This window comes from Trichosurus vulpecula, chromosome 4, assembly GCF_011100635.1.
Source record: "Trichosurus vulpecula isolate mTriVul1 chromosome 4, mTriVul1.pri, whole genome shotgun sequence".
NCBI classification, from domain to species: domain Eukaryota; kingdom Metazoa; phylum Chordata; class Mammalia; order Diprotodontia; family Phalangeridae; genus Trichosurus; species Trichosurus vulpecula.
The window spans coordinates 197,012,027-197,025,791 of record NC_050576.1 but is presented as its reverse complement, the minus strand read 5'-3'; the positions used below and the strand labels follow the sequence as shown (position 1 = coordinate 197,025,791).

General features: G+C 44.4%; 1 protein-coding gene across 2 annotated transcripts; it reads left to right on the top strand.

Moving 5' to 3' along the window:
- The first annotated feature begins 763 nt into the window (after positions 1-763).
- On the top strand, positions 764-12,371 carry CD79B (CD79b molecule). 2 transcript variants are annotated; one of them, XM_036753577.1, is made up of 6 exons: positions 764-900; positions 3,571-3,627; positions 7,583-7,906; positions 8,770-8,888; positions 9,548-9,589; positions 9,697-12,371. In XM_036753577.1, the coding sequence occupies exons 1-6, from the start codon at positions 834-836 to the stop codon at positions 9,793-9,795; spliced, it is 708 nt and encodes a 235-aa protein (XP_036609472.1). In that variant the 5' UTR covers positions 764-833; the 3' UTR covers positions 9,796-12,371. The 2 variants fall into 2 exon arrangements, with proteins under 2 accessions (XP_036609472.1, XP_036609470.1); XM_036753575.1 differs by having other exon boundaries at positions 3,568-3,627.
- The last annotated feature ends 1,394 nt before the right edge of the window (positions 12,372-13,765 follow it).

Here is a 13,765-nt window from a genome sequence, read left to right as displayed (position 1 = left end):
GAAACCCAGTTCAAAATCCCCTCCCCCCATGACTAACCCCAGCCAGCTCTCAGCATTCCTTTGTCATGCTTTTCTCATTTGAAAAAGCTATTAGTAGTTGTAGATCATTGAAGATGGAAGATATTTTGAGAACCATCTAGTACAGCCCTCTCCTTTGATAGACGAAGAAACTAAAGCCAAAAAAGGAAGTGATTTTCCCAAGGTCACATAGCCAATAACTGGGACTCAAACCCAGGTCTTCTTTGACTCCAAATCCATTGCTCTTTCCACTACTACTGAAGAAGGTTAGGGACAGTAATCAAGGATGGGAAGGAAAAAAGGTTCTTCTCAGAGGTGTGCTGGTGAATGTTTAACAATCAACGCTCCAGAAGGGAGAAAAAAAAGTATACCTAACACACTTTTAAGTTTAATCTGCATTAACATTTTCTTGCACTTTCTCAAGTCTAGACAATCAATAAAAGCAACAAATCAAAACCTTATTTGTAGCATTTGCTGATTTCCAAGGCCTAAGGGCTCAAACTGAAAATTTAACAATTGACTCTCTTGACCAAATTTGACCTGGCTCTAGCACACCTTTGGTTCTGCCCCAAGTCTGGGCAGTAAGGAGCAGGCAATAGAGTTTGTAGCTCCCCATGTTAATCCCTTCTTTGCGCCCCACCTCCTCTACCCCAGAAATAACAGGAGGGGCCAGTCTGTCCCTTGGGTCCAGATTTGCATGGCAGGAAGAGGCCTACTGGGGAGGGGAATCCAGGTTAGCAAGCTGTAGCACTTCCCTCCAAGGAACCACAGCCACGGAGGTCAAGACCTGGGTCAAGGACAGAATCAACTTGACCATGGCTGGGCTGGGGCTGCCCACCATCTCCAAAGAAGGGCTGGGTGTACTGCTCCTGATACTCTCAGGTATGGGGAGAGGCTAGATTTGGCATTCTCAGCCTGATTCAACGTCTTCCACCCTCCATTTTTCTTGCCCTGTCTCTGTCTATCATTGTCTAGAATCATAAGAATACATGCACATTTAGCTAGAGTTTTTAGCCTACTGCTTACTTTTTTATTTCTCATATCCTTCCTTGTGAGGTAGGTTAGTCCTCTCTGTGTGTCTTGGTCCTTCTCTGGCTTTGCCTTTCTGTTTCTTCATATAGATCACTCTGTCCCCATCACGGTTCTTGTCTACGTGTTTTTGCTTTTTTTGTTGTTGTTGTTGCTTTTTTGTTTTTCCTGGCTCTATCTTTATTTCTCATTTTCATGTCTATGTCTTATTTCTCTCTGCTTCTTTCACTTTCTGTGTCTCTGTTTTTGTCTCTCCCACTTTCTGCATCTGGATCTTTGTATCTTTCTTTATATCTTTAAAATGGAAGGATGGGACTAGAGGGTCTATCTCTAAGGGCATTTCCAGTTCTAGCATTCTAGAATTCTGGGACTCTCTCCGTCTCTGTCCCTCTGTCTCTTTCTCTGTGTCTTTCTGTCAGTCTCTGTCTCTCTCTTTCTGTCTCTTTGTCTGTCTCTGTCTCTCTCTCTCTCTCTCTCTCTCTCTCTCTGTCTCTGTCTCTCTCTCTATCTCTCTCGCTCTTGCTCCGTACTCTTATCTCTCACGCTGTCTATGTCTTTATCACTCACATTTCCTGAATCCCTATCTGTCTCTGGGTAGAACTTTTTATAGTCCCTGAATCAATCAACAAGCATTTGCTAAGTTATGTGCCAGGCTCTGTGCTGAGGCACACACAGAAAAAGCAAAGTAGGCCCTGTTTTCAAGGAGCTTACACTCTAATGGGGGAGATAATGTGTACGTAAATAGGTATTATATAAGAGACGTAGAAAGAAGAGACAAGGTAACTTAGAGATGAAGGCGGTAACAGCTGGGAGGATGGGAGGATGTCATCTCCTGAAGAAGGGGGCTTTTATGTTGAAGTATTGAAGCAGAGACAGGGATTGTAAAAGGTAGTATAAGGAGGAAAGGTGTTCCTGGCATTGGGGACAGCCAGAGCAAAGACAAAGAGATGGGAGATGAGATGCTGTGTGTGTGGAATGGCAAGCAGGCCAGCCTGGCTGTACTGTAAAGTATATAGAAGAGAATAATTGGTAATAAAAATAGAAATATGGAGAAGGGCCATATTCTGAAGACTTTTAGATGCCAAATAGTTTATATTTGATCCTAGAGATATTTAGGAGCCTTGGAATCATTGAGAAGGGAACATAACATGGTCAACCCGGGGCTGTAGGAAAATCCCTTTGGCAGCTGTGTGAAAGATGGGTTGGAGTAAAGAGACTCAGGACAGAGAGAGCAGTTAGGAGACTTATTACAATAATCCAAGGGAGACGTCATGAGGGCCTGAACCAGCATGGTGCTTGTGTGAGTACAGATAAGGGGATATGGAAGAGAGATGTTTGGAGATATAAACAATTAGATTTGGCAGCAGATTGGGAGATAGTGAATGCGAGAAGTTGAGGATGATGCCTAGGCTGTGAACCTAGGTAACTACAAGGATAATGGTACCCTTGAAAGAAATATGGAAGTTTAGAACAGAGGAGAATTTGCGGGGGGAAAATAATGAATTCGTTTTTGGACATGCAGAATTTGAGTTTGCCTATGGGACAACCAGCTTGAAATGCCCAGTAGGGAACTGGTGATGAGGGCCTGGAGCTCAAGAGACAGACCAGAGAGACTAGGTGATTCCCGGATCTGATGCCTGCAGCTGGGTGGAGAGGAAAAAGTGAGGAAGATGGAAATTTTGGCTCAGAGGTAATATGGAGTCTGCTGAAGGAGGTGGGAATGCCTTCATAAAGAAGGAAGTAGAATAGAGATCCCCCTCCTCTGTGTTGCTTAAAAAAAAAAAAAAGAAAAGAAAAGAAAAGAAAAGAAAAAAGTGGCTCTTTTGTAAAAACAAGGGGTTTGGATTGGTTAGTCCCTAAGATCTTCTCCAGCTCTAAGGCTTGCTAGTCTAAAATTCTGTGTTTCAAGGTTGCTTTCGGCCCTGATGTTCTATGATTAAGTGACTTCCAAGGACATATAGGTAATTATGGGACTAGAACCCAAGTCTCTTAATCCAGAGTTCTAAACATACTATAGGCCAGGAGAGGACAGTGTAGAAACAAGGTCAGGAATAAGGGAAGAGGGGAAAAGATTGAAGTGGAACTGACTAAAGGGAGTAAGAAGGTCAAGAGATCCTAGCAAAGAAAGAGGAACTAGATACAGGGACTTCAATGTTTTGGAGTTACAGACACTTCCCGCCCCTCTTCCTTGCCTCCCTTCTTCTCCCCTTTCCTACCTTCCTTTTCTTTCTCTATTCCTCCCTTCCTAGCATGCCTTCTTTCCTTTATCTCTCCCCATCCATTATAGCTCAGCCATGGGAAGGGTAAGAAGAATCACTTGAAGTGCTGGGGCATGGGAGGGTTATTGTGGGAAAGAAACAATCATGTCAATGAGAATGAATAGGGCTCGGACAAACTAGAGAAGTCTGATGCCTCCTAGGCCGCAGAGTCCTCTCCTGATATTCCTTTAGCCTCAGTGCCACCCTCTGTTCTTATCCTGTCTGCCTGACTCTCCTCTTCTCTCTGTCCCATGCTCCTCAGCAGGTGAGATGGTCCTGAAAGCCCAAACAATTGATGGTGATTTTATCCAGCCTTCTAAAGGTTAGTGGTTCTGTTCCTTCTTGGGGAATTGTGTCTGAGTCATTGAGGGAGAGGTAGTAGTGGGGCTGGGGATGGGGGGAGGGAGAGAGAGCTTCAGCACACCTGCTTTGAAAGGCACTAGGTGAAGGGAGAGGGGGATGCCCTGACTTATTGCTGTATCTGCATTTCCTCGGCTTCCAAATGATGACCGCATCTCTCCCCGTGTTTGTGTCTCCCTGGTCTTCTGACCAAGTCTTATCTAAATCTTCAGTCTCTCCCATGTCATCACTTAGCATCAACAGCAACTGGCCTTTACTGAGAGCAAGCAATGGTCAGGACCATGCTAGGTACAAAGGGGGTATATAAATTTAAACCCAACAAGCATTTATTGCGTGCCTACTATGTGTGAGGCACTTGGGGAAAAGAAAACAAAAAGGAAAACCAGTTCTCGCCTGTTGGTTACCTTCCTATGTGTGTCCTATCTCTACAGATAGATTACAATCCCTTTGAGGTCAGAACCCAGGTCTCTACCTCTTCATATGACATTAACATGAAAGGTCTTTGAAGGCAAGAACTGGAGGAGAGGGAAAGTACCTAAGCAAAGATAGCAAAGATACAGAGGCCAGAATACATGGTGTAATAGCACAAAGGGGAGTGGCGGAACTGCAAAGGTAGATTTGAATCAGATCACGGAGGGCCTTGAATAGCAGATTATGGAATGTGGACTTTGGGGAGACAAGAGAGGGCCATTTCAAACTTGTGGGACCGGTTCATAGCATCTTTCCTTAAAAGGAAAGAAATAATTGATCAAATTCCCTTAACCATTTAAAAGCCAGCAAATTCCTCTCCATAGGGCATTTGCAAACATTAAAGTGCTATAATAAAAGCTAGCTATTGTTATTAAATCAATATCCATGCAGGGGAGGGGAAATGAAAGAAGGCTCATATACAAAACTCAGGCACACATATGAAATTTATTAAGGGACATTCTTACTTGCAGGGGTTAACTTGGGGTCCATGAACTTTTTTTAATATTAAGATAACTATTTCAATGTAATTGATTCTTATATGTTTTATTTTATACATTTAAAACATCATTATGAGAAGGGTTCAATTGATTTTGCTGGATTGTCAAAGGGATCCATGACATGAAATAGGTTAAAAATCCTTGCTTTTCAGCCAACTAAGGCAATGGACGCCGGAGAGAGAGGGGCTGCTACAAATCTCCAAGTCATTTTGTTGTTCAGTAGTTTCAGTTGTGTTTGACTCTTTGTGACCCCATTGGGGATTTTCTTGGCAAAGATAATGGAGTGGTTTGCCATTTCCCTCTCCAGCTCATTTTACAGATGAAGAAACTGAGGCAAAAACAGATAAGTGACTTGCCCAGAGTCACACAGTAAGCGTCTGAGACCGGATTTAAACTCAGAAAGATGAGTCTTCCTGACTCCAGGCCCAGCACTCTATCCACTGCAGCGCCACCTAGCTGCCCTCCTCCAAGTCATTATCCAGTGTAATTCATGGAAGAGGAATGGAGTAGGCAACTCCAAAGAAAGCTTCCCAGTTTTACCCTTTTGTACAGGAAAAATCTCACCTCTGACATGCATTAAAGATGCCCCCTCATTTATTCTCAATTCCTAGGGGTTCTGGGTAGTGATTGGTTGGGAAGCAAAGGCTTTATCTATTCCTTCCACACCCAAATCTAATATTTGCAATCTTTGAACACTGTGATTGGTTGAAGGGCAAAAGAGAAAATAAAGAACGTAAACCTTTTAAGGGAAGGGATTAATTCATTATCTGTATTAGTATCTCCACTTCTACAAGAAGCCTTTTCTGCTACGCTTTAATGCTAGGGCCTTTTCTTTAAGATTAACACCAATTTATCCCATATATAGCTTATATGTGCATAGTTTTTTGTATGTTGTCTTTCCCTTAAGACTATGAGCTCCTTGAGAGCAGAACTGGGTTGAGGGGTGGGATGTTTGCTTGTTGGTTTGGGGGTTTTTAGGCCTATTTTTATATCTGCTCACTTCGCACTGCCACAGTGGCATGTGGTAGACATTTAATAAGTGACTATAGACTGATTAACTTACCCCGAAGGCCGGCTATGGACCAGTTCTCATAGAACTAGGGAAGTTGGTTCTCATGGCCTTGTCTAGACTCTGAGGAACTCTCACCTGCTTGGGTGTCATACAAAGAATGAAGGGGTCAAAGTTTGTATATGGACTAAATTTATTATTTAACTCCTAGCTTTTCTGAATCAGTCCAGACTCTAAAGCAAAGGTTCTAAACCATTTTTGTGTCATACCCCTGTGACAGTCTACTGTGGCCTATGGATCCCTTCTCAGAATCATATTTGAAATGTATAAAATAAAATATATAGAATTACAAAGGAAACCAATTGTGTTGGTTTTTAAAATATTATTTATTTATTTATTTATATTTTCATTATTTTAATATTTTTAAAAACAAGTTCATGAACCACAGGTTAAGAATTTAATATTCAGTCAGAACCTTTTCCCCCTCCATTTTATTCTATTTTTCAATTAGCAAGCATTTATTTTCTCTCCCTCTCATTTCCTCCCCTCCCTCCAATTTAAAAGAAAAAAAGAAAACCCTTAACCCAAACCTACACAGTCAAACAAAACAAATTCCCTACATGCCCAATTCCAAACATGTATGCTCTGTCTCCAGTCCCTTTTGATCAGGACAGGGGCAGTGTGTTTCACTGTAGGTGCTCTAGAGACATGGTCATTGACGTCACTGATGACAGTTCTTGAGTCTTTTGAGTTGTTTTGACTTTCCAAGGTTGTTGTTATCATATGAATTGTTCTCTTGTTCCACTCACTTCACTCTGTATCAGTTTTCCAGGTCCCCTTCATCATTTCTTACAGCATGATATTATTCCATTACATTCATATACCACACTCATTAGGCCATCTCCCCCTCACTTTGTTTCCAGTTCTTTGCTAATCAGGATTTTTTTTTTGTTTAGTACTTTATATATGAAGGTGTCTTGCATTTATGAGATGGATCAGCCAACAATTATCAAAGGGCTAGAATAACAACAGAGGAATGCCATAATTGGAATATTTTTTGGAGGGGGGAAGGCAGGGCAATTGGGGTTAAAAGACTTGCCCAAGGTCACACAGCTAGTAAGTGTGTCAAGTGTCTGAGGTCAGATTTGAACTCAGGTCTTCCTGACTCCAGGGCTGACTGCACCATCTAGCTGCCCCCATAATTACAATCTAATAATAATACTATTAATAACAGATTACTGTAACTTAAGGTTTATAAAATGCTTTACTTTCAAATAACCCAGTGGAGTCATTTTATTATCCACATTTCATAGATGAAAAAAGCTGAGTCTCCAAGAAGTTATTTGCCCATTATCGCTCAGCTAGGAAGATTAAGGGTAGATTGGAGAAGAAAGTGACTGGACAGGGGAAGATACCTTAATTAGGAATCCTGTTGCCATAGTCCAAACGAGAGATGTTGAAGGACTAGCCTGGGGTTGTAGCAGTGGGGCTGGAGGGGAAAGGACCCATGCAAAAAATATAACAGAGGTACATGGGTCTGCTAACCCATGTCATAAATGTAGGGCACCTCACTGTACAAACTACTGTACAAAAAGGTCCTGAGTGAATGCTAATCTATTCATTGTACCTTTACCATGCTTTAGATTCTAGAGGCTCAGGACTTGGTGACCAATTGACCAGAAGAGCAAGAGGTGTCCATAGGACTTTTCCCTTTGTTTATGTCTCTGTCACCTCCTCCCTCCTCTCCCCCCATCTCATATCTCCATGGTGTCTACATGCGTCTCCCCATTCTTCAGGCCATTCCTTGTAATGAGGGGGACAGTGTAAGGATGAGTGTAACTAGACTGGCCCCTGGATCTATAGAGCTGAAGGCTAAGAAGTTTAAGCCCTTAGGACTCTGAGGACCAGAGAAACCTAGGGTCTGATCTTGACTTTCACAGGAAATCTCACAGGGAATTCATGCAACAAGCTCTGGCAGCGTCCACGTTTCGTGGCCAAAAAGAGGGACAGATCCTTTGAGGTAACCTGCTACGTAAACCGTTTCAGCGAGGTGACTTGGCTGCTGAAGCAGGAGTTGGACCCCGAACCGCAGGTCCTACCACCCGATAATGGACGGCTATTGCAGGTGGTGAATGGGACCACCGCCACTCTCATCATCTCAAAGATACAATTTGAGGACAATGGCATCTATTACTGTGAACAACGGTGTAAGGAGGGTCCTGAGAAGATCCTCCGGGGCTGTGGCACTGAGCTCCGTGTCATGGGTATGTTTGGGGATAAGCCCGGAAGAGGGGCATTCTTATCTCCCCAACACACAACCCTCCAGACAGGTCCCTGTCTACCCCCACTACCCATAAGAAAAGAATCCCAGGCTTTCCAGGAGCAGGGGGAAGGAAGTATGTGAAGATAGTTATCCACCGTAAGCTCTCTTTGCCAGCATAGGGTTGGCCTTGCATTCGCACTAAGCCATCTACTGACCTGGTCTCCCATGTTACTAATAACACACCCATTTGGAGGTGTTTGGCTAGAGTGAGGGTAGGAGGCTGTCTCTGACCCAGGAATGAGTAAAGCTGGAGTCAAGCCGGTTCAAGCCAGAGTCAACTATCCACCTGGTTAACCTAGACTCAATTAGTGAGAATAGCTAGCATCAATATAATGTGTTGAGGTCTACAAAGCACTTTGGGATTGCAGTTTCAGATCTGGGAAGGAACTTTAAAGGCCAATGTCTTCATTTTACAAGTAAGGAGACTGAGGCACATCAAAGTTAAGTAACCTACTCAGGGGCATGCAGCTAGCAAGTATCTGAGGTTCTCACAACAACTCTGTGAAATAAGTGCTATTATTATCTCCATTTTGCAGAGGAGGAAAATGAGATAGACAGAGGTTAAGTGACTTGCCCAGGGTCACACAGCAAGTAATTCAAACTCAGATATTCTTAATTCCCAGCCCAATTCTTTATCCACTTTACCACCTAAGAGCTGACTGCTGATAAAAGGAAGGGGGATAGTAGAGATAGTAGATAGTAAGGCAGAGGACAAAGGGAGAGCTGCCATCGCTGTCCCTAATGAGTGGAGCTCTGTGACACCCCTTTCCTCTCGGCACCTTCCCACTTTGTCTCTCACCAAAGGGTACAGCACCGTGGCCCAGCTGAAGCGGAGGAACACTCTGAAAGATGCCATCATTATGATTCAGACCCTACTCATCATTGTCTTCATCACCGTCCCTATTTTCCTGCTGTTAGATAAGGTGATTGTGGGGCAGGGGTAGGAGAGGAAGGGGAAGCAGAAGGGAAAGAATAGGTGGTCAAGGTAGAAGAGACCCTGCTGGACCACACTGGCCTGAAGCAGCAGTGGTGGGGGCAGGGGTAGCATCTTGTATTGCTTTTCTCCTCCACACTCCTCCCCACCACCCAGCTGCTGACACCCTGGCCCAGCCCCACCCTCACTTATGTCCCCTCCCCCACTCCCATTCCCATGCTCACCTCCACCTCCCTTTCCCTTGATCCTACGCTCAGGCCCATCTGTCTCTCCCCTCACCCATTTCTCTCTTGAACAGCTGCTGCCCCCTCATCTATTTCATCTCAGGCCCATCTGTCCCTCTCCCCTATATGCTCCCATCTGAACATCCATCTCCCTCTCACCCATTCCCATCCTGGACCCACCTGCCCCCCACCCCTTTCATCCTCAGCCCCTTCTGTCCCTCACCCAACTTTCATCCTGAATTTGCTTCTCCCCTTCCCATCCTCAGGCACATATCCTCCTCATCTACTCCCATCCTAAGACCCACTCCCATTCCTATACCTAGCTCTTTCCCTCTTCCTCTACATGTAAAGTCTGAGGTCAGAAAATAGGGGTGAGGGGAGAGAGAGGAGCCCAGACTAACCTGCTCTTTGGTCTCTCTGTCAGGATGACAGCAAGGTGGCACTGGAGGATGACCACACCTATGAGGTACGGAAGTGAGACAGTTGCTAGAGGTATAGTGGTGGTAGTTGTCAGTGGGTGTGGACCCTACTACAGCCCTGGCCCTGACCTTGTACACTTCTTGACATCCTTAGGGTCTGGAAATTGACCAGACGGCCACCTATGAGGATATCGTGACGCTTCGGACAGGAGAAGTAAAATGGTCAGTGGGTGAGCACCCGGGCCAGGAGTGAAGGGTTCCCCAACCTGGCAATCCTTCCTACGCTCCCGATCCCTCCATCAACCTCCTGGAGGCAGCTCATCCAGCAAATCAGCTTCATGGACCTGCTCTGGTTTCCTGTTATTCCTTTCTCCTCTGCCCATAACTGTCCTAACTCCAGGCTTACTGGACCAGCTCTGCCTTCCTACCTCCAGATCCTGGAGACTCACAACCATCTCCAGAGGGACATAGGCCTGCAGTGCTTAACAGAACACAGGTTAGGGGAAGTTGTCTCTAAGAGGCTCTTTGGAGCTGGCCATGTCCAGGATGACTGTGGGAGGCGGGGAGAAGGAGATAGAGCCGAGGGAGACTCAGACTTAGTAGGGAAAGGGGAGGTAAGACAAAGGAAAACAGATTTGGTGTCTGGTGGGGCAAAAAGGGAAGGAACCTGTAAATCTGACTCAGACTGCCATACTCGGGCCCCTACAGCATCACTCCTCCAGTCCTGATGCAAACAGCGATCAGGATAGACTCTAAACACTTGTCCAGCCAACTGACTCAATCCAAATTAGGGGTTATGGAAATAAATCCCCTTCTCCCATCTCCCAGGGTCCTATTGGGCCCTTTTTGGTCTCCTGTGCATAGCCCCTGATGTAATAAACTGTGTGTTTTACAAAAACACATGGGAAAACTTGTAGCATCTCATGGATATGCCCATATACACACATTTCTCTCTCTGCACGTGCATTTGTTTCTGCCTATGAGGGTCTGCTTGTACTTGCTGGAGTAAACTTGTATCTATAGCTATAGTGGCCAACAGCTGAACTTTTCTTCTGATCTCCCTACCTCCTTCCCTAGCATGGCTAATTTAGTCCTTATATCTTCATGTTCTTCTAGGTCCTGCCTGCCCTAGACCTCTACCACTTCCCTTTACATATACTCCCTCCCCTTCTCTCTGGCCCCGGTCTTAGCAAAGGAGGCCAGAACTTGAGCAGATCAATCACTGACAATCATTCCCCCGCAGCAAGGCCAATCAGACCCATTTTCCAATCCATGTTCCCTTACTGAGTTCCTACAGTAGTACTTGGGGGCACTTCCCAATTCACAAAGTAAGTCCACCAGAGACCATGCATCCCTACCAACTAAATCCATAATTCACATGTGCCCACCAAAATGCTCACCTTTAGTAATCAGCCACAGCATACCGTTAGTTCAAAATAAAGGCATTTAATGAAACGGCATTATAAGACAAGTTATATACATTTCCCCCATAAACTTAGGGCACCTCTTCCCATAAACAAGCATACCATCAATATGCAGAGTGGACTTGCATGGAAGGGCACACACGTGTGACCAGGACACAGGTTTGAAGGAGTAATTCATGCCTCTGACACTAAAGGGTCTCTGATATCTTCTAGTGATGTCACACTCTGCTCCCATCGGGGCTGATCCCTGATGGTCTCTGCTGGACATGCTTTCCACTGGATGCTGCCCTGCCAAACATGTTGTCCCTGTGGGATATTCACAAAATCCATCTGCTACACATAGTACATGGCCATGAAACTTCTCTTTCCTTCCACGTCTGGCTTCAGGCTAAGAACCTTTGCTATGGTGCTACTCTTCCTTATGAAAAGAGAAGGCCACTTTTTATAACTCTCTTAAAAAAGAAACCCTCCTCAGCCAAAAGCTCAGCAACAGGCCTGGGGTTGGTGGGTGGAGAAACCCCTCTGGTTTTGTAGAGTGGCTTCTCTGTTCCTTTCCAGAATTTTGGATAGAAAGCATTTCATCTTGACCAGAGATACTTTGCCTCAGATGCCAAGCTGTATCGTTGTAGAATATTACAAGTTTGTTAATGTAACGAGTGACATTAACGTACTTAATCTCTCCTTGGGACTAAATTTCTGTGGACAACCTAACTCTAGGTCATGGTGAGCAATCCATATGCCTCCCGATTTTAATCTCTGATTCTAATATCTATACCTGGTCATTATCTATGTAAATCTATTCACCTAAAAGCTACTACACGGTTCTGGAGTTAGGGGTTCCCCAGCCTTTTTCAGCTCCAAGCCTCCCTCCATCTTTTCCATTCTCCCACATACACGAATAGGTGGGGGCAGGTCATAAAGACAAAGTTGAGCTCAACGGGCAAGACCATTTTCTCTACTTGCCTAGCACATTCCCAGCTATATGTAAACACAACCTGCAGGAAAAGCCAAAAAATCTTTGCTCTCAACCTTTGTGATGAGTGCTGGGATAGGTGCTCTGTGGTATACAGAAGAAAGAGAAGATATGATAACTGCCTTCAAGGAGCTTATACTCTAGTTGGGAAAACTATAGAATTCCCCACTTCTCCACCTATTTGAATCCTACCCATCTTTCAAGGCCCAACCCAAATCCTCCCCCTGACCACTCTAGCCTATTTTACTCCTCTTTCCCCTCAATTTCTGCCACACTTAAGAGTTTAAACCACACTGTTTAGCATGGTACCATGGAAAAACATTGAATCTGCAGTCAGAGACCATGGGTTCAAATTCCACCTCCAACAATACTACTTGTATGATGTTAGACCAGTCACTTAATCTCCTTGACTTTATTTTCCTCATCTTTAAATAAATGGGTTAGAATAGAAAATCTCTGAGTTTTCTTCCATGTCTTGACCTATGATCTTATGAGCACCCCAGTTGTTTTTAGTTGCTTCATGTGAGCTCTTTTCATCTCTCCACCTAGAAAGTTCATTGAAGGCAAAGACTGTAAGTAGTACTTCCCTGTATGTATCCCCCACAAGTGATTGGCATATAGGATTGAGCACAAAATAGGTATACAAGGTACACTATTGTTACCTAAAAGATATACTAATAGGTACATGAGAAAGAGATGTTGAGTTCTCAGATCACTCACACAATGGAAAGATCACAGAGTCAAATAGGCTCAAAACCTGAGGCTTCAATAGGGAAAAAAATGTTGGATCTGGAGTCAAATGCATTGGGTTCAAATTATGCATCTTCTTTTCACTTCTTACTTATGTGACCCTGGGCAAATACCTTTGTCTCTCTAGGCCTCAGTTTGTTCATCTATAAAATGAGGGAGTTGGATTAAAATATTTTCTAAGGTCCTTTCCAGAGGTAAAGCCATGATCCAAATTGATGTCCTACAAATGGGAATCTATGGATGCCAACATGATGCAACAAAGAGGAATATTTTGAGTGGGGCTTCCTAGTAGAAGCTTGAGCCTGATTCTTTTCTTGGGGTGGGGGAGGCAATCAGGGTTAAGTGACTTGCCCGGGGTCACACAGCTAGTGTCTCAGATTATCCTGACTCCAGGACTAATGCTCTATCCACTGTGCCACTCAGAGCCTGATTCTGCAGAAGAGATGGGATAAGATTTGAATTACAAGGCAGAGGGACTTAGGGGTGGAGTATGGGAAGTCTTGAGAACTCCCAGACCAAGATGGACATACTATGGATTGGTTTTAAGGGGCTGGTTGCTGATTTGGCTTTGCCAGCTTGAGGACAGCGTGATTTTGTCCAAGGAAGACTCTGAACTTCTGGCTGCTGCTCCACCATCTCCCCAAACCTTTTGGGTTGCCAACGGGAACTACCTTCTTTAGACTTTTGTCTCCACTGAGCTGAAGCCTGGCCTTTCCTGCTACTTTGCATAGCACAGCTAAATCTGGCCTCCACCCTCCACCCTGGGACACAGAGCAAGGGGCAGAGGGGACTTGCTATGAACTCCTCTCCTGACCCTCCCCCAGCACATAGTAGGTATTTTAAAATGCTTCTTGACTATTTGCCTAATTGAAGCTAAGGTTCTGGCCTGGATTAACTCTTGAGTTCCCTTCTGGTGCTAAGATCAATGACATAGAGGAGGAAAATGAGGGATTTTAGGGTAAAGCTTTAGACCTTTTCAAATATTTCTTCATTTTGGGACTCAGCAACCACACCTCCCCATCATCCACAAATGTTTAAGACTTTTCCAAAACCTCAAGGATTTGTGATTTCATCAC

What these genes read in the sequence shown, in the direction of transcription:
- CD79B (XM_036753575.1), top strand. Translation starts at nt 834, where the DNA reads ATGGCTGGGCTGGGGCTGCCCACCATCTCCAAAGAAGGGCTGGGTGTA. An exon ending in ACTGCTCCTGATACTCTCAG is followed by an intron (nt 901 to 3,567) that starts GTATGGGGAGAG and finishes CATGCTCCTCAG; the next exon opens with CAGGTGAGATGGTCCTGAAA. An exon ending in TTTTCCTGCTGTTAGATAAG is followed by an intron (nt 8,889 to 9,547) that starts GTGATTGTGGGG and finishes TCTCTCTGTCAG; the next exon opens with GATGACAGCAAGGTGGCACT.